The 23821-nt window shown below is 49.9% G+C and overlaps 2 protein-coding genes across 4 annotated transcripts; one reads left to right on the top strand and one right to left on the bottom strand.

Annotated features, from left to right (window-relative positions):
• Window positions 1-1066: 1066 nt before the first annotated feature.
• TALDO1 (transaldolase 1) lies at window positions 1067-11711 on the top strand. Its single transcript, XM_064163288.1, has 8 exons — window positions 1067-1272; window positions 4623-4746; window positions 5203-5310; window positions 6536-6667; window positions 7336-7511; window positions 8019-8216; window positions 9188-9333; window positions 11462-11711. Exons 1-8 carry the CDS (start codon window positions 1176-1178, stop codon window positions 11492-11494), a joined length of 1014 nt encoding a protein of 337 aa, XP_064019358.1. The 5' UTR covers window positions 1067-1175; the 3' UTR covers window positions 11495-11711.
• Window positions 11712-13992: 2281 nt separating this feature from the next.
• GATD1 (glutamine amidotransferase class 1 domain containing 1) lies at window positions 13993-22874 on the bottom strand. Of its 3 annotated transcripts, none has more exons than XM_064163290.1 (8): window positions 22726-22874; window positions 21780-21856; window positions 20627-20732; window positions 19166-19273; window positions 17709-17803; window positions 16931-17024; window positions 15299-15410; window positions 13993-14599 (listed from the first exon to the last, which is right to left on the bottom strand). In XM_064163290.1, exons 1-8 carry the CDS (start codon window positions 22796-22798, stop codon window positions 14593-14595), a joined length of 672 nt encoding a protein of 223 aa, XP_064019360.1. In that variant the 5' UTR covers window positions 22799-22874; the 3' UTR covers window positions 13993-14592. The 3 variants fall into 3 exon arrangements, with proteins under 3 accessions (XP_064019360.1, XP_064019359.1, XP_064019362.1); XM_064163289.1 differs by having other exon boundaries at window positions 13993-14602; XM_064163292.1 differs by having other exon boundaries at window positions 13993-14674.
• Between the last annotated feature and the right edge of the window lie 947 nt (window positions 22875-23821).

A 23821-nucleotide genomic window follows, 5' to 3' on the forward strand; every position in this document is an offset into this window, starting at 1 on the left:
CCCTGCTCATTGCCAGTGATTGCAGGGCTGAAAACAAAAAGAAGAGATGGGATGTACAAAAAGACTGCCTTTATTCCTTGGCAAAGGATTCTGGAGACAACGACAACACTTCCTGCACAGTCACAGGATCCAAACAGCGCTTAAATCTAACTCCTCCTTCCATTATTCTCTCTTGGGGCTGGATGAAGCGTGAGAAGGTTGTACAAAAGCACATCCTCGTACAGCAGAAAGGGAAATTACTGTGGCAGCATCCACAGCTGAAACAATACCATGCAAAATGAGAGGAACAGCATGATCCAAAGAGCCTGTTTTAAAGGCCAAGTGGCAGATTGTGCAACATTACCAGCCAAGTCCCATTCCCAGCACAAGAAGATCCCATGTTAACAGGATTGCCTTCTCTAGAGCCTAACTGATATCCAGGCTCACGACCAGTCACAGGTGCCCAGGCTGCCTGGGCCTTGTTGGGCCAGGAGGACACTCCCTGGCACAGCAGCCCAGGCTGGAGCTGCGTTGAGCTTTGCCACTACAGCAAGGGAGGAAACGTACCACTCAGGTGCTACAGCGGGTTAACACAGGCGTGGCGCGGCTGCCAGTCCCTCCTTAAGGCCGTTACCCGGGGCCAAGGCCTCGCCCTCACCAACTCTTCCGCCGCCATCTTAGCCCACTGCCAGAGCCTCTTCCCGGAGCCGTCCCGCGGGCCCCAGAGGCCCGAGGGTGCATGAGGCGGCTCAGCGGACATGCCCGGCCATGAGAGAGGCTCCGGGGGTGCTGCTGGGGACAGAAAAAACCTTCGCCCTAGCCCGCCAGGACAGCACCTCCCGAAACAGCGCCGCACGCTTTTATCGGCGGGCAACGGCAGGCAGAGGCCGCCGCGTCCCCGTTACCATGGTGACTGCCCCGCGACCCTCGGGAGCGGCCAAACCACCCAATCAGAAACCTCCTCCCGCCCCCTGCCCTGCCTTGGCTCCTCCCAGCCACGTCAATCTTGCCTCCGACTCTTCTCACTGGCCAGCCGCCGGCCCCCTGAGATGGGATTGGCGGCGCTCGGCCGCTCGCCCCGCCCCGCAGGCGGTGGCGTCGGGAGCGAGCGGAGAGCAGCGGGTGCGCGCAGGCGGGATCCCCTCCGGGCACAGGCGGCTCTTTATAGGCGGCGTAAGCCCCCCCGTCCCGCGGCTATGTCGGTGTCCCCCGTGAAGCGGCAGAAGATGGAGTCGGTGCTGGACCAACTCAAGCACCACACCACGGTGGTGGCCGACACCGGGGACTTCAACGGTGAGAGGCGGCAGAGGGGCCCCTGTCACTTCATCCCTCCCCCCAGCCTCTCTGCCGAGAGCAGGCGCGCTCGGGCACAGGGGCGAGCCCCTTAGAGGAGCAAACTGCTGGGGAGGCAGAGGGGTAGGGGCGTGGGGATCGCCGCGCCATGGGGCTGCTTGGTTGCGCAAGGCCCGGCGGTGGGGACGGCGCCGGTATCGAAGCTGGGGCCGCTCTCGGGGGGCTCCTGCCCGGCGGCAGCTCAGCTTCCGCCAAGGGCAGCCCGGAGGTGTCTGGCTGCTGCCGTGCTGGCGCTGTTCGGGCTGCGGAGGCTCGCTACTGCGATCTCTGTGCCGGTCTTTGCGAAGTCTGTCTATTCCGAGGTCACCCGGTGTCCTCCGGGATGGGATCTGAAGGATCGCCCGGGTGTTACTGAAGCGGATAAAGCCGCTCCCGCTCCACTGTGCCCCTCAGAGCCGAGGCTGGCAGCGTCCTGCCCGCCCAGTTCACCAGTTACTGCTTCTCCTGCCACGCATCGACCCAGACCTTGGCGCCCCAGGCTTGATCCGCTCCGTGCACTGCTTTTCTCAGTTCCTCCAGTGGTTCCTTTCCAGTTTGACCCACGCTGCGAGCAAACTCTGCTGGTCAGCTCCGTGTCCTGCTGCCAACCAGTGCCAGGCTAAGCACGATGGACTCTGGGGTGGGAGGGAGCTGCTGAAGTTTGTTCCATCATGGATTTGGGTTGGGTCGGTTCCAAATGGTGGAAAACTTACACTGCATTGGAGCACAAGTCTTGTGAGAAGCAGCCGAGGGACCTGGAGCTGTTCAGCCTGGAGAAATGGAAGCTGAGAGGAGACCTGCCCTTCTACATTCCCTGAAGGGAGGTTGGAGCCAGGTGGAGGTCAGGCTCTTCCCCTAAGTGACAGGTGACAGGACAAGAGCAAATGGTCTCACGTTGCACCAGGGGAGGTGTAGGTTGGACATGAGGACAGTTTCTTCCCCAGAAGGGTTGTTAAGCCCTGGAATGGGCTGCCCAGGGAAGCAGCAGAGTCCCCATCCCTGGAAGGGTTTCAGAGCTGTGGAGATAGTGGTTCAGGTTCACAATCTTAAGAGGTCTTTTCCAACCATGGTGATTCTGTGAGATGTGGTGCTGAGGCACATGGTTTAGTGTCAGTGCTGGGTTAGTGGTTGGACTCCATGATCTCAGAGCTCTTTTCCAACCCGAACCATTCAGTGCTTCTAGCAAAGCAGTCCTGAAGCAAAGCAAATAACACAAGTGTGCTTTTGTCCTCCCTTCCTCAGAAGAACAAGCTCTGCCCTTTCCCAGGAAGGGAGGTGGCATTTAATTTTTAAAGCCACTTGTCCCTAGGCTGTCACTGTCCTGACGCCTGCACAGAACCCAGAGTTCCCTCCCCATGCCACCTCTGTGCTGTATGGAGCAACACTGAATCCCATTCTGCCCTCACTGGGGCCCATGCTAATCCCTCTGCTGCTTGCCTAATCCTGTGGGTGATGAACAAACAGCCCTAACGGCAGCCACCAGATGTCTGCTGGTGCTGGATTTTCAGCTGGGGGTAGCAGAAGCTCAGATGTGTGCCTGACTCTGGGGAACATGGATCTCTTCAACTTTTTGGGTTGCTTGATTCCAAGTTTCAGTGCTGCAGAGAAATTGGGTTTTGCCTTCAAGAGTCCATTCGACATAGAACTGCTGGGGTTGGAAGAGGCCTTTGAGATCAAGTCCAGCTGCTTTCCTGGAGCTCACAATTCCACCACTACTGCTAAGCCACTGCCAATAAATCACATCCCTCAGCACCACATCCATGTGGCTTTTAAACACCTCCAAGGATGGAGACTCTGCTTTCTGAGAGACCTGAAGGTGACTGGGTGAGGACAACTGGGTGACAGATTTCACAGAACCATAGAATGTTAGGGGTTGGAAGGGACCTCTAGAGATCATTTAGTCCACCTCCACTGCCAGAGCAGGGTTACCTATGGCAAGCATCCAGGTGGGTCTTGAACGTTTCCAGAGGAGACTCCACAACCTCTCTGGGGCAGCCTGCTGCAGTGCTCCAGTACCCTCACTGGGAAGTTTCTCCTCATAGTTGAGGTAGAACCTCCTGTGTTCCAGATTATACCTCTTGTCCCTTGCCCTGTTACTGGGCACCACAACAAAGATCCTGGCATCTTCATCTTGACACCCTCAGATATTTCTAGATGTTGACAAGATCTCCTGGCAGCCTTCTCTTCTCCAGACTAAACAGCCCCAGGTCTCTCAGTCTTTCCTTACAGGAGAGATGCTTAAGTTTAATGAGGTTAATTTCTGCATGCTGCCAAAGACCCATAGGAATCTCCACATGCTGCAAGGTTGGAAAGGATTAATCACCTCTGGCAAAACAGGCTTCTCCAAAATTGTGTCTGTGCTTCAGAGCTGCACTTCCTTCTCTGAAGGGTTTCCAAAGCCACCTGGACATCGTGATCCTAGACAACCTGCTGTGGGTGACTGCTTTAGCAGGGGGGTAGGACTAGATGATCTGCAGAGGTCCATCCAACCCCACCATGCTGGGATTGCTGTATTGCTTTATTTTAAGCAGTATCCATGTGAATTGAAGTGTGTGTTGAAGAAGCTCTTTGCATGGAGTGGCTTTGCTCCAGAATCATAATCATTGCCCACAAGGGGAGCTATGGAAAAAAGTATTTTCTTAGATGACTGAGAAAAGAAAAGTTGTCCTCTGTACCTTGGAGGACAAGTTGCTAGTGATAAATATTTTGTCATTCTTGCCCTTTAGCTCCTGAGCATTGATCAGATCCCCCTTGGCCCTACTTCTCTTCATCTGGCACTTCTACAAAGTTTATTTATAGAATCATACAAATGTTTGTGTTGGAAAAGACCTCTAAGATCATATCAACCCAGCATTCCCATGGCCACTAAACTATGTCCCCAAGTGCCATCTCCACACATTTCTTGAATACTTACAGGCATGGTGACTCCACCACCTCCCTGGGCAGCCTCTTCCAGTGCCTGACCACTATTGCAGGAAAGAAATTATTCCTAATCTCCAACCTAAACCTCCCCAGGCCATTTCCTCTTGGTCCTCTGTATCACCTGATACTAGAGAGAAGAGACCAACCCTCACTTGGCTCCAACTTCCTTTCAGGGAGTTGCAGAGGGCCAGGTCTCCCTTCAAGCCTTCTTTTCCCTAAACTCAGCAACCCCAGGTCCCTCAGTTTGCTTCTTACCAGCCCTGTTCTTCAGACTCTTCACCAGCTTCATTGTCCTTCTCTAGACTTGCTCCCGTTCTCCTTAAGTGTTTCCATTCTCCACTTGCTGAGTCCTGCTGATTGTTCTCAATAGGCTCTTTTTGTTCCCCCAGCAATTGATGAATACAAGCCTCTGGATGCCACCACAAACCCATCTCTGATCCTGGCTGCTGCTCAAATGCCAGCTTACCAGGAACTTGTGGATGATGCTGTTGCCTATGGCAAAAAGCTTGGCGGGTAAGTCAAGAGAGCTTTTATCTCAGGAGATCTCTATTTAAGAAGCTTTAATTACACAAGCAGCATTTACTACTCCTTGCAGCGTGCTGGGGTTTTCCCCTCATGTACTCATGGGTGCATCTCCTGCCTCAAAAAGCATCAACCCTTATAAAGAAACCCGTAATTTCTTTGTGTTTTGGGGTCCACACATTGCCTTCTAGGACTGCTCAGGAAAACACTCTTGAGTTGACAGCACCTAAGACTTAGTGTCCAAAGGCTAAACTGCTGGTGGTGCAGAGAGGGCAGAACACAACCACGAAGCAGAGCATGACCTCTGGAGTTTAATGTTAAATGGCCTCTGAAGTTTGATCCTCAAATCCATGGCAAGGTGCAAATCAAATGGGTTGTTGGTTTGTTGTCTGTTGTTTTTTTTTCCTCTTCCCCCATGGAAATTGTTTTGCTCTTCATGGTTTTCAGGTCAGAAGAGGAGCAGATCAAAAATGCCAGTGACAAACTTTTTGTTCTGTTTGGAGCTGAAATACTAAAGAGAATACCTGGCCGTGTGTCCACTGAAGTAGATGCAAGGTTGGCTCTTCTTTTTCTGGGTTATTTGTACATGATGTGAGTTGGAGAAGAATGTTCTGGAGTAGACAGCTTGCTGCTAGGAGGCTAAGAAGAGTTTACATTGATGAGATGTTGTTAGAGAGTAGATTTCCCTTCATTTGCTTCATTGTATTAAAAAAAATAGTTGATGTGGCACTTTGGGATATGGTTTAGTGGTCATGGAGATGTTGGGTAGAAGGTAGAACTTGATGGTTTTAGAGGTCTTCTCCAACCTTAGTGATTCTATGATTCTAAATCTGTGATAGAGGTATGAAAACAAGGAATGCTCAACTTGGATTTTGTCATCTTCCTGTTGTCTCTTAAGCAAAGGAAAGCTTCCACTACTCTTAGTTTTGCTCCTTCTCTTCCATGTGATGTTGTCTTCTCAATGTCCTACAAGATCTGTTTTAACTAATCACGTCAAGACTTGCACAGCATCTATCTGTTAACCTTCTCCTTGCCAAAACTCACTTTTAGCATTCAGCTTCTGTATTCCTCAAAACTGAGGAAAACCTTTGTAACTTGCTGGTGGAAGGATATGGACCCACTGGAGCAGGTCCAGAGGAGGCCACAAAGATGGTCAAAGGGCTGAAGTACCTCCCCTATGGATACAGGCTGAGAGAGTCAGGGCTGTTCAGCGTGGAGATGGCTCCAGGGAGACCTTAGAGCTGCATTTCAATATCTGAAGGGGACCTACAGGAAGACTGGGAAGGGACTGTTCAGAAGGGCCCGTGGTGATACGATGAGAGGCAATGGTTTGAAACTAGAGGAAGGAAGATTTAGGTTTGACATCAGGAGAAAGTTCTCAATGAGGGTGGTGAGACACTGGAACAGCTTGCCTGGAGATTTGGTTGAGGGCCCATCCCTGGAGACATTCAAGGTCAAATTTGATGGGGCCCTGAGCAACCTGCTGTAGTTGATGTCCCTGCTGAGAGTAGGACAGATGGACAAGATGACCTTTGGGGGTCCCTTCCAACCTAATGCATTCTCTGATTCTGTGGAAGCGTCTTGAGCTCTGGATCCTCAGTGCTGTCATGCACCGACTTGATGGGCTCACAACCCATCAAGTAGGGTTGTATCTCCAAGAACAAACTCCTGTTGTTGGCCTGTAAATGCTGCTAGAAGTGATTTTCAGTGGGCTCTGGGAGGGACAGAGGCTGAAAAGTAAATTCATGAGGTTTTAAGCAGCCCTGCTCTTGTTTCAAAGGTTGTCCTTTGATAAGGAAGGAATGATCCAAAGGGCCAGGCGCCTCATTGACCTCTACAAGGAAGCAGGAATCAGTAAAGAGAGAATTCTCATCAAGCTCTCTTCAACTTGGGAAGGAATCCAGGCTGGCAAGTAAGTGCTTCTTTACTGGGTGTGCTGATTCACAGCATGCTCCTGCCTGCTCACAGCCACCTGACAAATGCATTGGGCACTTCAAGAATTGCTTTGAAAGCCCTGCAGCAGGAAAGATGTTCTAAGGGCTGCAGCTGGCCAGTGAGGTGCTGTGCTGCAGCATGCTGTCAGGACAGAAGTGCCTTCACACAAGGGCTAGGTCACAGAAAGAGTTTCCTCAGCTGCCACACCAAGTTGGCTGTGCTGTTGAAACAGAAGTGTGTCCACACAGAGGCTGTTTCCCAAACTGCCTCACCTCTGAAGACATTCAAGATCAAACTTACTTGATGGGGCAGCCTGATCTAGTTGGAGATGTTTCTGCTGACTGCCAGGGGGATTGGACAAGATGACCTTTGAGGGTCCCTTCCAACCTGATTTATTCTGTGACTGTGTGTGAAGTTGTCTACAATTGGTTCAGGGAGCAACAGTAAATAAAAGCAAAGCCTGGCAGGGCAGAACATCTGCTGTGAGCTTAAAACATGAAAGCCTTGAAACTTCACCACATTCCTAATTTAACTGCAGGAATTGAGTAGATTTAACTTCTTACCTCGTAGTTAACTTACTGCATGAATGTGATTGCCATAAGGAGAGAGTGCAAACTGCTGTTCTGAGCCAGCCTGTGTCTGCAGGGTCCTGGAAGCAGAGTATGGGATTCACTGCAACATGACCTTGCTGTTCTCCTTTGCTCAGGCAGTTGCCTGTGCTGAAGCTGGAGTCACTCTGATCTCCCCGTTCGTAGGACGTATCCTGGACTGGTACGTTGCAAATGGAGAGAAGAAAAGCTATGAGCCCTCAGAGGATCCAGGTGAGCTTCCCTTTTAACACTCAGCTTAAAAATACAACAGCTCCTTCTCTAAGCCCTGCTATGAACAAATGCTGCCTTTAGCCATGTTCCAAATGATCATTTGTACCAGTACATAATGGGTGGCTACCAAGACGGTGGAGACTCTTTCCAAGGAGTCATACGGATAACACAAGAGGTAGTGGGCAGAAGATTCCAGTTGGACCCCAAAAGAACATTTTTTACCATGATAGCAGTTAGACATTGGAATTACCTCCCAAGGGAAGTGGTGGATTCTGCTCTATTGGACAGTTTCAAGACTCAGCTTAATAGGGTGCTGGGCCAGCTTATTTCAACTAGACCAGCACCTAAGAAAGGTTGGATCAGATGATCCTTGAGGTCTCTTCCAACCTGGCATTCTGTGATTGGTACTTCCCATGCTGAAAGTTGCTGATTAGGGGTTGGACTAGATGAGCTGTAAAAGTCCTTTCCAACCTAAAGCATTTTCTGACTTATGTTTTTTTTTTCCAGGAGTGAAGAGTGTCACTAAGATCTACAACTACTACAAAAAGTTTGGCTACAAAACCATCGTGATGGGAGCTTCGTTTCGAAACACAGGAGAAATCAAAGCACTCACAGGCTGTGACTATCTCACCATTTCACCCAAGCTTTTGGCAGAGCTCAGCAAAGAGTATGTCAAGTTAACTCCCACGCTGAGTGTCAAAGAGGGTAAGTCCATAGAAGTCTACTTCAACGTAAGGTGGGCTTACTCCACCTCTTCAACACGTTGGAGTTGGTGGTTCTGCTCAGCTCTATGGTTCTTGCCTTTGCTTTGCTGTAGGATTAAAAAAAACCCTGATCCTTCTCTAAAGCCAACAAAAGCCTCATGACAGTGGTTCTGCTGCAGCTTCTGCCACACACAAGCCCTTCATTAGGGTCCTGAGTCCCTACTGACTCTACTTCCAATGGGTCAACTACTTGTACCCTCTCCTGAGAGGACAAGGAGAGCAGGAGGAGGAACTTCATACATTTGGCTAATATCAAAGATGCCAAACATGGTTTAATCATATGTTAACATTGCTTCAGTGATGCAGTCAGCTCTAGACATGCCAAAAGCTGTCTGTGCCCACCAAAAATTAATCAGAGGCATGCTTGAGTGGTTGGATCTAATGATGCTGTGCTACCGTGGCTTTGATTTTGTGTTCCCACTGTGCTGCTGCTCTTTTCAGCTCTGCAACGGGGAGAATGAGGTTTGTGCACAGCTGTGGTGCTGGGGTGTTTAGCTGGCTTGTAAGCAGGTTATCAATCGAGCTTTGTTAGGCACTGCCAACTAATCAAAGAGCCAATTGTTCAAGGTATTTGCTTAGAGTGGCTCCCAGCAGGAGGAGCTTCCATAATTCCTGATAATAGGCCTGAAAGTTCTGTACCATTCAGCAGCCGATACAAGATAACAGCACACACAAACACTGCACATTAAGAGAAACAAAACAGAGGAACGTTTCCTGGTGTTGCTGTAGCCACGCAGAGGAACCACACATTCCTCAAGTCGCTCTGAAAGGGAGGTTTGAATCTCAACAGCTAGAGGTGTGGTGGTTAGAATCCTGACACTGTCTTGGGAAGCCTGTGGAATTTGGTAGTGATCCCATAATGTGGTTTTGTCCCTTGTTTTCTCCCCCCTTCCCAACTCTTCTTGCACACAGCTCAGGCATGTGAGCTTGAGAAGATCCACCTGGATGAGAAGGCCTTCCGCTGGCACCACAATGAAGACCAAATGGCTGTGGAGAAGTTGTCTGATGGGATCAGAAAGTTTGCTGCAGACGCGGTAAAGCTGGAGAGGATGCTAAAGGTAAACGTTCTGTCCACTGCCTCTCCCACGTACTGCAGCTGTCCCCTGCTATGGCTAAGCACTACAATCACAAATGCTGCAAAACGTCCCTGAGAACAGCAAGTCCAGCCCTTAACCCAGCACTGCTGAGTCCCCACCAAACCATGGCCCTCAGCACCACATCTCCACAGCTTTGAAACCCTTCCGGGGATGGGGATTCCACCAGTGCCCTGGGCAGCCTGAGACAGGCCTTGACAACCCATCTGGTGAGGACATTTTGCCTCATCTCCAACCTAAACCTCCCCTGGGGTAACTTGAGGCTATTTGCCCTTGTCAAGTCACTTGGCTCTTGGCAAAAGAGGCTGACTGCCACCTGGCTCCAGCCTCCTTGCAGGGGGTTGCAGAGGGCCAGAAGCTCTCCCCTCAGCCTCCTGTTCTCCAGCCTTAACACCCCCAGCTCCCTCAGCTGCTCCTCACCATTCCTGTTCTCCAACCCTTCCCCAGCTTTGTTGCTCTTGTCAGGACCTGCTGCAGCCCCTTAATGTCCTTCTTTGAGGGAAGGGCACAAAACTGACTCCAGAATTCCAGGTGTGGCCTTGCCAGAGCCCAGTCCAGGGGGACAATCCCTGCCCTGCTGCCTACACTCTCGCTGATCCAAGCCAGGATGCTGGTGGCCTCCTTGGCCACCTGAGTGTACACTGGCTCATCTCCAGCTACTATCACCAACCCCACCAGTTCCTTTCCCACTGGGCACTTTCCATCTGCTCCTCCTCAGGCCTTTAGTGCTTCAGGGAGCTGTTACAATCAATGAGGGAGCTGTGAGCAAGTCTGATCAGCTTTGCACACAGGCAGCACAAGTTCCGTAGGACAGGCAGCTAGCAAACAGGCCACCTGGCTTAAGTGAACTTGGTAAAGTTGATTGCCTCTCCTGAAAGAACTCCTGCCAGATGTATGCACACAGCCACACCTGCTCCCTGGGGCCCAGGGCAGTCTTCAGACAGGCAGCTAACCGAGATAAAGCTACTGACAAAGCGAGAAGTCACTTCAGCCTACTGCTGAACTCCTCAGCTGTCAGCAGTGGCACAAGACACAGAGTGAGCTGGAAATAAATCCTGCTTGTACTTGGCACTAGGAGGCACCAAATGCTGAGTGTAGTCAAGCTACCTGAAAAGTCTTAGAACTGTTTGGGTTGGAAAAGCTCTCTAAGATCATCAGGTCCAGCTGTCAACCCAGCACCACTATGGCCACCAAACCATGGCCCCAGGTGCCATGGGGACACATTTTTTGAACACCTCCAGGGATGGTGACTCAACCACCTCCCTGGGCAGCCTGTTTCAATGCCTGACCACTCTTGGCAGGGGAAATAAATGTTCCTAATATCCATCCTAAATCTTGAGGCCATTTTCTCTTGTCCTCTCCACCTTTAACTCCTGCTATGGAGCAGGATGTTTAAAAATGTGCGGCCCTTTCCATCTTCTTGAGGAAGTCTTTTCTTTGTGTTCAGTTTTGGTCCCCTCATGCCAAGAAGGACATGGAGGGGCTGGAGCAGGTCCAGAGAAATGCAACGAAGCTGTGGAAGGGTCTGGAGGACAGGGTTGGTGAAGAACAGCTGAGGGACCTGGGGTTCTTTAGTCTGGAGAAGAGGAGGGTGAGGGGAGACCTCATTGCTCTCTACAACTTCTTGGAAGGATATTTGAGCCAGGTGGGGGTTGGTCTCTTCCCCCTAGTATAAGGTGATAGAACAAGAGGAAATAGCCTGAAATCATGTCAGAGGAGGTTTAGATTGAACATGAGGAGCAATTTCTTTGCTGCAAGAGTGATCAGGCATTGGAAAAGGTTGCCCAGGGAGGTGAGAGACCTCCCATCCCTAGAGGTGTTCAAGAAACTTGTGGCCATGGCACTGTGGGCCACAGTGGTGTTGGGTTGACAGTTGGATTGGGTGATACTCCAGGGCTTTTCCAACCCAAACAACTCTATAGTTCTATGAAATAAGATCAGTTGAACTGGGGGAAAAAAATGCACCTCAAGTGTCCCTGACCTAAGGACTTCTTGTCTGAAAACTACTTGATAGTGCCTTACCTTGTGTACATAAAGCACAGTTCCCAAACTCTTCCTCATCTGCTCTTTGTTTCCTCTCCTCTCTTTCCAGGAGCGAATGTTCAGCGCTGAAAATGGAAAGTAGAAAGATCCCAATTTCCCCAAGTTGCTCAAGGTTGGATTGAGTGGCTCACCCTCAGATTAAATGGGATGTACAAATGTCTTACCTTGTGGAAGTCTCATGCTGTGTATGGATAGATTTTCTGTATCATGCTTTTCTCTTTTTTTTTTTATCAAAGGGACAAATAGAATTGCAGATTTTTTTGTGGCACTTTTCTCAATACATGCAAATTAACCCCAAATTACTCCTTGTGATGTCTTCATTGCCCTGCTGCAGGGGACACCTGGACAGAGTGTTTTAACTTTTTAATTTAATTCAGTCCCCAGTCTCACACAAAGAGAGCAGATTTGTTTTTCCCAGTTTAACTATGACTGAAGCACAGAATCAGTCCGGTTGGACCTTCAAGATCATCAAGTCCAACCTATTACCTGACATTAGGTAATCAACTAAATCATGGCACCAAGTGCCACATCCAGTCTCTTTCTAAGTACTTCCAGGGATGGAGACTCCACCATCTCCCTACCAGCCTATTCCAGTGGCAAATCACACAATCCCAACAAGGGAACTTAAAGATAACCTGGTTCCAAACCCATGCCATGGGCAGGGACACCTCCCCTTAGCCCAGGTTGCACAAAGCTTCATCTGACCTGGCCCTCACCACCTCCAGCTTCTAGGGGCAGCCTGCTCCAGTGTCTCACCACACTCACTGTAGGGAATTTCTTTCTAATGCCCAGTCCAAATCTACCCTTTTCCAGCAATGTGGATTATAAAAACTGCTATTGCAGTAACCACAACATACCAGAGCAGGATGAGGCTCCTCCACCAGACCCAAATTATTTCCCTCCAGCCACAGGCTTACTTAACCCAGCAAACTGAACATTAACCACTGATGAAGAGCTCAGGTATTGCCCAGATCTTGAAGAGGAAGACCTGAGGCTCTAGAAGTGACCAACCCAGAGCTGCTGTGCAGTTGTTGCTGATTTCTTTGTTCCTCGTGCTCAGTGACCAGTAAAAACCTCTCTCCAGGGTGTGACTTCACCTAACAGCTGGGTGATCCTCAGCCTGTCACAGCTTGTTTTGCCCCGAGGGGCAGCAGGTCCTGATGCCTGACCTCTTAGCAAAGGAACTGGGAGGTGTTTGAGGGCACAGCTGTGTTCCTACAGGTGCAAGGGTTCAGGCATGACTAGAGTGCCAGGAGCAGACTTCTAGGTCACAGAGCTGCTGGTAGAAGCCCTCAGAGCAAAGCACTCAGTGCTCAGAGCACAGCACAAAACCAGTCAGGCTTTGTGGGGGCTGAAAAGTCTCCAGAATTTGAAGCCTTTGATCCATTTGAGAAGCATTTGGGACAAAACCCAGGCTGTCACATGGTGTAAAAGCCAGAATGCTCTCTAACAACTGTGCCCAACAAAGCCTGTGTCACACCAAGCATTTGCAAGCGCTGCCAAAAGCTCATCCTCCCGGGACACTCAAGGCAGGGAGAGGAGAAACCATCACTGCAGGGCATCAGTTTGGTTAGAGCATTTGAGAATACCATCAGGCTCTGGTGTCATTCAGTCAGATCTGGCCAGGCTGGAGAGCAGAGAGTCCTGCTCCTGAAGTCCAACCAGGGCAAGAAGAGAGTCCTGCACCTGAGGAGGAACAACTCCCTGCCATAGTACAGGTGAGGAGTGACCTGCTGGGAAGCAGCTCCACAGAGAAGGACCTGGCAGTGCTGGTGAACAAGTTGCCCATGTGCCCTTGTGGCCAGGAAGACTAATGGCATCCTGGGAGTACGAAGAAGAGTGTGGGCAGCAGGGCAAAGGAAGTTCTCTTGCCCCTCTACTCTGTCCCAGTTCTGGGCTCCCCAGTTCAAGAGAGATTAAGAACTATTGCAAAGGGTCCAGTGGAGGCTCTGAAGATGCTGAGGGGCCTGGAGCAGCTCTGTGAGGAGCAAAGGCTGAGAGCCTTGGGGCTGCTGAGCCTGCAGAAGAGCAGCCCCAGAGGACATCTGCTCAGTGCTCAGCAACAGCTAAAGGAGCCGCTGGGGACAAGAGGCTGGGGCCAGCTTCTTGTCAGTGGTGCCCAGAGACAGGACAAGGGGCAGAGGGCACAAACTGGAAGCTAGGAGGTTCCACCTGAAGATGAGAAAAAACTTGTTTGGAGGGTGCTGGAGCCCTGGAGCAGGCTGCCTAGAGAGGTTGTGGAGATCTCCTTGTGTGGAGAGCTTTCAGCCCCTTCCAGCCATTGCGCTGCTGGGCAAGCTGCTGCGGGTACCCTGCTCTAGCAGGGGGCTGGGCCGGATGACCTCCAGAAGTCACTTTCAGCCCACATCATGCTGGGATTGGGAGATGCTGTAAAATTCCAGCAAGAGGCAACCACTCTGTACTGGCCAGAGAGAAGTATTTCAAACATTTCAATGAGAACAAAGGTCCTAACACCAGCAGCACAGAGAAGCACAGAAAAATAGTTAGATCATGTGAAAAACAGCTGAGCCAACATTTTAAACAGAAGCACAGTCAGGTGAAGAAGAAAGCAAGGCCACATTGTGCCAACAGCATCACCAACTGGTTGCTTTCAACCAACCAGCTCTGCTTTATTCAGAGCTCAGCATTTTCCATCCTATTCCAGGTACATCCAAAGCATCCCAGACACATCCAGAGTTCAGTCAGTCACTTGGGGCCACTGAAAGTCAGGGGAGGATGCATCTCAAACAGCATTTCAGTGAAGTTCTAAGTGGGGTTTCCAACACCAACACCTCAAACAGAAGCTGCTTCAGAGTTCCATATCCTCTTTGGGGCAGTTACTAACAATTAGAACATCAGCCTTCAGCAGGAACTTGTAGCACCAACTTAAAGACAATTCCCACATGGATAAATTAAGGATCCAAAGAGGAGAGAAAAAAACTGTAGCAACAAAACTGTAAAGTGGTCCCATAACTTCTTCTCAAATCTGGCACTCTTCAAATGTTTCTCCTTTGCAACCTTCTCCACTACACACACACAAAATCTGCCACTGCCACTTCACTGCCAGTCTCTTCCCAGTCCAGGAGAGAGCTTTAGGGGAATGATTGATCCAGTAGCAGCCAAGGAGATACTCAGCCTGCTGGGTCTTCATCCATCCCATTTGCAAGGAGACCTGCTCCTTCATTTCCTGCTGAACCAAACACATCCAAACATGACACCACCTGTTAGTCCACAGCCAGGAAAGGGCTTGCAACACATTCACCTGAGCAAGAGAAGATTTTGGTGGTTATTTCTGTGTTCTCCTCCTCTCTGACGTGAAAGCCAAACAGCCCAGCCATTCCCAAAGGCACTAAATTCATTCACTCCCAGAATCCTAAATCACAGCTGGCTACACACTGACTTGTCAAACCACAGAGGCTGATGCAATAGATGCTCCTCTCAACAGAGGTGTTCAGAGAAGCCTGCTCTATGTTTGACTTCATCAGCCCTGCATTTCCCAGTGTATTTCACCTTCTTTATTGTTTACAGAAGGACCTGGCAGTGTTGGTGGATAACTAGTTGCCCATAAACCAGAAATGTGCTCTCATGGCCAAAAGAGCACAAACTGGAAGCTGGGAAATTCCACATGAGGATGAGGAGAAACTCTTTTGGTATGAAGGTACTGAAGGCATGGAGCAGGCTGCTCAGAGAGGTTGTGGAGTTTCCAACCCCCACCCCCCCACCACTGTGCTGCTGGGCAAGCTGCTGTGGGTACCCCTGCTTGAGCAGAGGGCTTGGACTGGATGATCTGCAGAGGTCCCTTCCAACCCCACCATGCTGGGATTCCTGAAACTAAAGGACAATCAACATGGTCTATCCCCAGTTCTTATGTGCCACATTTCCTCACCTGATGTTGCAAAGGAGGAGAAGATTCTGGACAGCAGGAAGAGTGGAATTCTCATTCTGTCCTGTCACCAAGTGCCTGTCCAGCACAACGTGCACAGCATCAGGACTGCTGGCTAAACACAGGAGAAACAGCAACGAGCAGCATGTTAATCAAGACTGCTTCAGTGTCAGTGTCACAGATCTGACAGAACTAACACAAAACAGAACTCTTCTGACCAGAGAGATTTGCTGGGTGACTGACAGGCTGACCTATAACCCAAACAGACCAGGACCACACTGAGCCCCTAATCCTGAAACAGCTTCATGGGAAGGTCCTTCTCTGACAGCACAGTAGGACTGGTCTACTCATTCAGTTAACACTAGATGGATATAAAGTGTTTATCAAGAGGTTTTCACCTCCAATATGTACTTTAAAGTTGTCATTCTTTGCAATACAACCACAGCCACAGGGCCACTTTTGCCTGCACATGCAGAATTAATCCAGAGGGAGAAAAGACATTTCTGTGCTCTAATGGATGTAATTTCTCTCAAAAGACAGAACTTCAGATTTTGCAGTTCACAGAATGACAGAATCCCAGGTTGGAAGGGATCCCAAGGACCACCTGGTCCAAGCTTAAAGCCAAGGTTCTACATTCTGACTAATAACTCATTAAATCATTAGCAATGAAACAAACAAAAAAACCACCTCTGTGTAGACCAATAATCAATGGAATGACTGGCAATGAAACAAGAAAATACAACAAAGCCAGATGTAGCCACAAGTGAAATACTTGATGGTCAAAGCAAATTACTCAGAGCAACCAAAAGCACTCAGTTTAGTGCCTCTAGCTTTAGATAACAAAGAACTTGCTTGAATTTGGACTTTTGTCAGTCCCAAAATCCCAGACCTTAACCTCTCCCAGAGAGCACATACTCCAGTTTCTAATCCACTGGGATAGTTATTATATCCCCACAAGAGGTACAGAGGGTGAGAAATCCTGTCAGAGCTCTATTCAGATGGGTCAAAGAGGCACACGAATATTCCAGCAGATCCAGGGAGGTTCTCCTCCCCCTCTACTGTGCCTTGGTGAGACCCCATCTTGAGTACTGTGTTCAGTTTTGAGCTCCCCAGTTTAAGAGGGACAGGGATCTGCTGGAGAAGGTCCAGTGGAGGGTGACAAGGACGATGAGGGGACTGGAGCACTGCCAGATGAGGAGAGGCTGAGGGACCTGGAGCTGTTTAGTCTGCAGAAGAGAAGACTGAGAGGGGATCTAATAAATGTTTATAACTATCTGAGGGCTGGGGGTTAGCAAGTGTCCCATCACTTGCTCCTTGTGATGGGACAAAGAGCAATGGATGGAAGCTGCATCACAGAAGGTTCTGCCTCAACACAAGGGGGGAACTTCTTTACTGTAAGGGTCACAGAGCACACAGAACTGCCCAGAGAGGTTGTGGAGTCTCCTTCTCTGGGGACTTTCAAGGCCTGTCTGGAGGTGTTCCCGTGTGACCTGAGCTAGATTGTACGGTCCTGCTCTGGCAGGGGGGTTGCACTCAATGATCTCTTTGGGTCCCTTCCAACCCCTGACATCCTGTGAGCCTGTGATTCATTCCCAAAAGGACAGCTAAGTCCTGGACAAGAAAAGGACGACATACCACTGAAGGTAGCTCCAGAGTCCTTCACAAAGTCTTCCACAATAATGGACAAACTGGCAAAATCAGGCTGCCTTACAAGCTCATACACTGAGGGCTGAAAAAGAACAAACGGCACTAAAGTCTAAGGCTTTTTACAGGGGAAAAAAAAAACAGAAGTAAAATCACCACACACTTCCCCTTGCAACTCATTTTTAGCTCCTCCTATGATTCTCCCAACTCTGTGGAGGAAACAAAAGAGAAATGAGGCACAAAACCAACGACCACAAGCAGCTTCTCTGGATTTTCAGTGGAGAGCAAAGTGAAAAACTCAAGTGAGACAAAAGATGACATCAAAAATGTGACCCAATCTGCCCAGGGCAGTGGTGGAGTCCCCATCCCTGGAGGGGTTTCAAAGCTGTGGTGCTGAGAGCCATGGTTTGGTGGTGACCTGGTGGTGCTGGGTTAAGGATTGGACTCCGTGATCTGAAAATGCTTTTCCAAGATAAATGATGCCATGAACCTGAGATGCAGGAGTCACTGTCAGCATTTTGTCCAGTAAACTTTAGTTTGAATCAATAAGCAGAAGGAAAACCTTCTCCATACAACAACTAAGCATACACTCAGGGCTGGGGCTTCCCTTGCCCATAACTCCCCACACATCTTTGCACACAACCCAAAGGTGCCAACCTGACCATTTGTATTTGTAGGAAGTTCTGGGATCAGACCAGAAGATTTCAGATGACCTAAAACCAGTAAGAAAAACTTCAAACAGCAAAAGTTAGGTGAAACCTCCACGTACCCCTGTCAGGCTGTAATCTTGAAACACCCAGGATTTATCCTCGTTGGTGGCACAACACAAAGCTGCGACCCCATGGCCAACTGCACAGATGGGCTCTGGAGAAAAAGCAAACCAGCTGTCAGCATCTTCAAGCAGACAAAACAGAGTAGTGCTCAGGATACTGTGAGTGTTATAGTTAAAATCACACTGAACTGTTTATTCTCTCTCAAGCTGACAGATATTCCCTGCATACTACAGCAAGAATTGTATCAGTCTTGTAAAGAGCTACTAGCTCTTAACTCCAGAGAGAGCACCAAGGAGAAAAGCACATGCTCAAGTGGTAAAGTCTTCAACTACAGCCTTAATGATGATACATTTCACACCTGGCTCTGAACCTGGACTCCTACTGACCTGGAGAGAGTAACTTCTGTACCACTGTAAGGTAGAAAGCATTCCTACAAGCACTGCAAAGCCACTGAGATATCTTCTGTGTAACTACATCAAGGGGATACTTTGGAAGAGACCTTCACTCAAACAGCTCTTGTCAACTCTGAGTCCTTTTCAACTACATCAACACTGTTAAGCCACTGGAAGGTAACAGCCTCAAATGAACAGCACAAAGTTCAAGGGACCTGGCATTGTTCAGCCTGCAGAAGAGGAGGCCTGAAAGGAGGTGGGAGTGAGGTGGGTTTGGTCTCTTCTCGCTGGTAATGTGTCCAGAGAAGGGTGACAAAGCCGGTGAAAGGCCTGGAACACAAACCCTATGAGGAGAGGCTGAGGGAGCTGGGGTTGTTTAGCCTGGAGAGGAGGAGGCTCAGGGCAGACCTCATTGCTGTCTACAACTACCTGAAAGGAGGCTGTAGCCAGGTGGGAGTTGATCTCCTCTTTCAGGCAACCAGCAATAGACACAGTCTCAAGTTGTGCCAGGAGAGGTACAGGCTGGATGTTAGGAGGAAGTTCTTCACAGAGAGAGTGATTGGCATTGGAATGGGCTGCCCAGGGAGGTGGTGGAGTCACCATCCCTGGAGGTGCTCAAACAAAGCCTGGATGAAGCACTTAGTGCCATGGTCAAGTTGACTGGACAGGGCTGGGTGCTAGGCTGGACTGGATGAACTTGGAGGTCTCTTCCAGCCTGGCTGATTCTATGAATTCTATGAATAGTATCAGGTGATGAAATGAGGGGAAATGGCCTGAAATTGTGCTAAGGGAGGTTTAGGTTGGACAGGAGGAAAAATTATTTCTTCACTGAAAGGGTGGTCAGACATTGGAACAGGCTGCCCAGGGCAGTCATGGAGTTACCATTCCTGGAGATGTTCAAGAAATATGTGCACATGGCACTTGTGGACATGGTTTAATGGCTACAGTGGTCTTAAGTTGACATTTGGACTAGTTTATCTTAGAGGTCTTTCCCATCCCAAACGATTTTATAATTCTTAGTACTATTTTATTTCCTCAAACAACTGAAGATGTTGACCTACTGTTCTCAGTGCTGAAATGCTGCAGGATCTTTGCCAGGTACCCACTGTTTGCAAGATCAGTCATAGCCCCAGGGCAGTTTGGAATCAGCAGTGCATGGTATCTGGCACCTAGGAAGGCAAAAAAAAAGGAGAAGCTCATTGTAAAACAAGTTACAAACCAAACAGCCTGACCATGAACCCACTTCAGAGCTGACAAAATCAAGACAGTACCACTTAAGTCTGTCAAAACCTGCATAAACTGAATGAACTAAAGAAACTCACAGAGCTGTGTGGAGAAAACCCTGTGAGGCACCCAATGCTGCCTCCAGCCCATGCCCCGTGGGGAACAGAATGGTAACAAAATAAAACCAAACCCAGAGCTAAAAAAAAAGGCCAAACAAAAAAAAAATGTGAGGCACAGAAAAAAATGGAGTGAAGAAGCCTAAGAGCTCTATGTGCAGTAGAGAAAAAAAGATCTTTTTAGGACAAAGAATATATATATAAATATATATATGTATTTTTAATGAGATATTCTTACCCAGGCAAAGCTTAAAACTGCAGTCTGCTAAAGCTTCTGCTCTAGTAAAGTGGTTTTTTAACAAAAACAACCCCAAACACAATGCAGAGTGTGCATATATAGTATGATAGAATATATATATAAAATTCATAGAATGAAGCAGGTTGGAAGAGACCTCCAAGCTCAGCCAGTCCAATCTATCACCCAGCTCTACCCATTCAACCAGATCATGGCACTAAGTGCCCCAGCCAGGCTTTGCTTGAACACCTCCAGGGACAGTGACTCCAGCACCTCCCTGGGCAGCCCATTCCAATGCCAATCACTCTCTCTGCCAGCAACTTCCTCCTAACATACAGCCTAGACCTCCCCTGGTACAATTTGAGACTGTGTCCCCTTGTTCTATTGCTGGTTGCCTGAGAGAAGAGACCAACCCCCACCTGGCTATAGCTTCCCTTCAGGTAGTTGTAGACAGCAATGAGGTCACCCCTGAGCCTCCTCTTCTCCAGGATAAACACCCCCAGCTCCTTCAGCCTCTCCTCACAGGGCTGTGCTCCAGGCTTCTCTGTGCAGTCACCCTTCTGTGGACATGTTCCAGTATCTCAACATCTCTCTTGAATTGATGAGCACAGAACTAGACACAGACCTCAAGGTGTGGCCTGACCAGTACTGAGTTTTCAACATTATATATATATGTAATTCATGACAAATAAGTAACATCTGTAGTTGCCAGGACTTCCTCTTCAATGAGAAATAGCAACTGTAGTTGCCAGAAATTCCTCTGAAATAAAAGAAACCAAACAGCAACTGTCGTAGGAATTCCTCTTAAATTAAAAGAGTAGCAACTTCCAAGGCTTCCCCTAAAAACACAGGTCAATGCCTCTTCTGTGTTGTTCTTCCCTAAAAGCCTAAAAGAAAGGAAGGCCATCAGTGGAGGTGACAAGAGTGGCCAACAGGAAAGCCCTTACCATCAATGGACTCCAGCTTGGCAGGGCTGGCATAGGATTTCATGCGGAAGTCCTGGATCCAGCGCATGTTGCTCTCGTTCACATCCACAAAATCAATTGGTTTTCCCTAAGGAAAAGATGGTTCAAAGCCTGTGGTTAGTTAGAAGCACTGCAGGCACCCACTGTATTTCTTCAGGTGTAACCATGCAGCCCTCAAAAGCCTGAAGTTTTCTATTTTCCCCATTGCCTTTCTTTAGGTGCAACCATGCAGGATTCTCATAGACTTCAGCTCTCAAAAGCCTGATGTTTTCTATTTTCCCCATTGCCTTCCTTTAGCTGTAACCATGCAGGATTTTCATAGACTACAGCTCTCAAAAGCCTGAAGTCTTCCATTTTCCCCACTGCCTTTCTTTAGGTGTAACCATGCAGGATTCTCATAGACTTCAGCTCTCAAAAGCCTGAAGTTTTCCATTTCCCCACTGTCTTTTTTAGCTGTAACCATGCAGGATTCTCATAGAGTTCAGCTCTCAAAAGCCTCAAGTTTTTCCATTTCCCCACTGTCTTTTTTAGCTGTAATCATGCAGGATTCTCATAGACTTCAGCTCTCAAAAGCCTCAAGTTTTCCATTTCCCCACTGCCTTTTTTAGCTGTAACCATGCAGGATTCTCAGACTTCAGCTCTCAAAAGCCTCAAGTCTTCCCTTTTCCCCACTGCTTTTCTTTAGCTGTAACCATGCAGGATTCTCACAGACTTCAGCTCTCAAAAGCCTCAAGTTTTCCATTCTTCTGCCATAGTTCTCCTCCTAATCTCTGTGGGAGTCACTGAACAGAGAAGCTCAGAACCTACTACAAGGAGCAACATGAACTCATTTCACAGAAACACAGAATGGCAGGTTGGAAGGGACCCCAAGGATCATCAGCTCCAGCACCCTGTAAAGTCAAAATGAGACGGCCCAGGACCCTGCTAAGTAGAGTCTTAAAACTGTCCAATGGACAGGAATCCACTACTTCCCTTGGGAAAATTATTTCAATGTCTAAATTCCATGTTAAGCAAATTTAAAAGTCCATTAATCTGCAAAGCCAATAAAACAGGTCTCCAAAAAAGTTAAGTATCAGTGGAGGCATCAGCATGTTTCGGACTGAAATCATCCCAGTAACTGCTCAGTTTTACTCACCCCAGGAGTTGCAACCTGCAGGTTAAAAGCAGAGCTGGTCAGTGTGAAGCAGTGAAGGAAGGACTGGGCTGACACACCTGAAAAAAAGAGACAGCAACTTAAAAAAACCCCCATTTTAATCCCAGCCCCATCAGCTTATTTCATCTAGCACACATCTAGTGGCCAAGAGGGCAAACGGTCCCCTGGTAGCATAAGCAAGTGTGCCCAGCAGGTCAAGGGAAGTTCTCTTCCCCATCTGCTCTGCCCCAGACAGGCCACTGGGTCCAGTTCCGGGCTCTGCAGTTCAAGTGGGACTGAGAACTGCTGGAGAAAGTCCAATGGAGGCTCTGAAGGTGCTGAGAGGCCTGGGGCAGCTCTGTGAGAAGCAAAGGCTGAGAGCCCTGGGGCTGTGGAGCCTGCAGGAGAGCAGCCCCAGAGGGCATCTGCTCAGTGCTCAGCAACAGCTAAAGGAGCTGTGGGGGGCAAGAGGCTGGGGCCAGGCTCTTATGAGTGGTGCCCAGGGCCAGGCCAAGGGGCAGAGGGCACAAAGTGGAAGCCAGGAAGCTGGAACTGAGGCTGAGGAGAATGTTGTTTGGTGTGGGGATGCTGGAGGCCTGGAGCAGGCTGCCCAGAGAGGAGTCTTCTTGTGTGGAGAGCTTCCAACCCTCCCTGGGCATTGCGCTGCTGGGCAAGGTGCTGTGGGCGCCCTGCTTGAGCTTGGGCTGGGTGACCTGCAGAGCTCCCTTCCAACCGCACGGTGCCGGCATCGGGCGTCTCGCACAGAGGAGACGCAGAAGGCAGGGCACAGCTGCGGTGCAGGCAGGCGCCGGGAAGGCGGCCCGGGACAGCGGCGAACACGGAGTCGCATTCAAAGGGCGCGGCAGGCCGCGGCCCACATCCCGGGGCAGGGGAGGGCCGGGGAGCGGGCCCCGGCAGGTCGGAAGCTTCCCGCTGTAAGACGCCTCACCCGCAGCAGCTGCGCTGGCGACGATGAGGCAGCTGGGCTTGCCCAGCCGCTCCGACATGGCTGCGGCGGGCATGGGCCGGGAGCGGGCAGCGACCGACGGCAACCGGCGGCGGCGGCAGGAGCCTGAGGGCCGCGCACGCGCAGGGCGGCAGGGGCGGCCCCGGGGCGGAGCCGAGGGCGGGGCCGAGGCTGAGGGAGGGGGCGGGGCCGAGGCCGAGAGAGGGGGCGGGGCGGAGCTGAGGGGGCGGGGTCGATGGAGGGGGCGGGGCGGCGGGAGGGGGCGGCCGCCGTTGGGGCACTTTGGACCCCTCCGCGGCACTGCGCCAGCTTGGGAGGTGTCCTGGCTTAGCAAGGGAAACCTCTTTCGGTTCCTGGACCTGCCTTTCCCACCTCTGTCAGCTCAAAGGGTTTGTCTCTTGACGGTTGTGCCTGCCCACTCCTTCACCTCTCTGCCTCCAGTGCCTGCCCACTCCTTCACCCCTCTGCCACCAGTGCCTGCCCACTCCTCCAGCTCTCTGCCACCAGTGCCTGCCCACTCCCTCAGCTCTCTGTCCACCAGTCGTCTTTTCTCTCCAGAGCTGTGTCCCAAAGCCATAGTTGGCTAACCAGAGAGACACCAGGGTGTTCATAAAATCATTTGGGTTGGAAAAGCCCTCTCAGGTCATCCAGTCCAACTGCTGACCCAACACCACCATGATCACTAAACCGTGTCCCCAAATATCATGTCCACATGTTTCCTCAGCATGGCCGGGGATGGTGACTCCACCACCTCCCTGGGCAACCTGTTCCAGTGCCTGACAACTCTTGCAGCAAAGACATTTTTCCTAATGTCCAACCTAAACCTTCCCTGGCACAATTCCTGGCCATTTCCACTCATTCCATCACCCGACCCTAGGGGAGAAGACACCGACTGCCACCTCACTCCAACCTCCTTCCACATAGTTCCTTTTGCTTTTCTAGAGCTGAGCTACCAGAGGATGATTTTTAAACCCAAGCACAACCCCAGAATGTCTCTTCCTCTTCTCATTTCGGCTGCTGTGTGGGGACTTAATGCCAATCCAGCAGCCTAAGCCTTTGTGTCACAGAGCATCACATT

This window comes from Pogoniulus pusillus, chromosome 24 (genome assembly GCF_015220805.1).
Source record: "Pogoniulus pusillus isolate bPogPus1 chromosome 24, bPogPus1.pri, whole genome shotgun sequence".
Classification (NCBI taxonomy): domain Eukaryota; kingdom Metazoa; phylum Chordata; class Aves; order Piciformes; family Lybiidae; genus Pogoniulus; species Pogoniulus pusillus.

Bases quoted from the DNA above. Each gene is read 5' to 3' on its own strand.
- GATD1 (XM_064163289.1), bottom strand. From the start codon at position 22,798: ATGCCCGCCGCAGCCATGTCGGAGCGGCTGGGCAAGCCCAGCTGCCTC. The intron at 21,857-22,725 runs GTGAGGCGTCTT...TCTTTTTTTCAG, and splicing joins CGCCAGCGCAGCTGCTGCGG to GTGTGTCAGCCCAGTCCTTC. The intron at 20,733-21,779 runs GTGAGTAAAACT...TCTTTTCCTTAG, and splicing joins TGCAGGTTGCAACTCCTGGG to GGAAAACCAATTGATTTTGT.
- TALDO1 (XM_064163288.1), top strand. From the start codon at position 1,176: ATGTCGGTGTCCCCCGTGAAGCGGCAGAAGATGGAGTCGGTGCTGGAC. The intron at 7,512-8,018 runs GTGAGCTTCCCT...TTTTTTTTCCAG, and splicing joins TGAGCCCTCAGAGGATCCAG to GAGTGAAGAGTGTCACTAAG. The intron at 9,334-11,461 runs GTAAACGTTCTG...CTCTCTTTCCAG, and splicing joins AGCTGGAGAGGATGCTAAAG to GAGCGAATGTTCAGCGCTGA.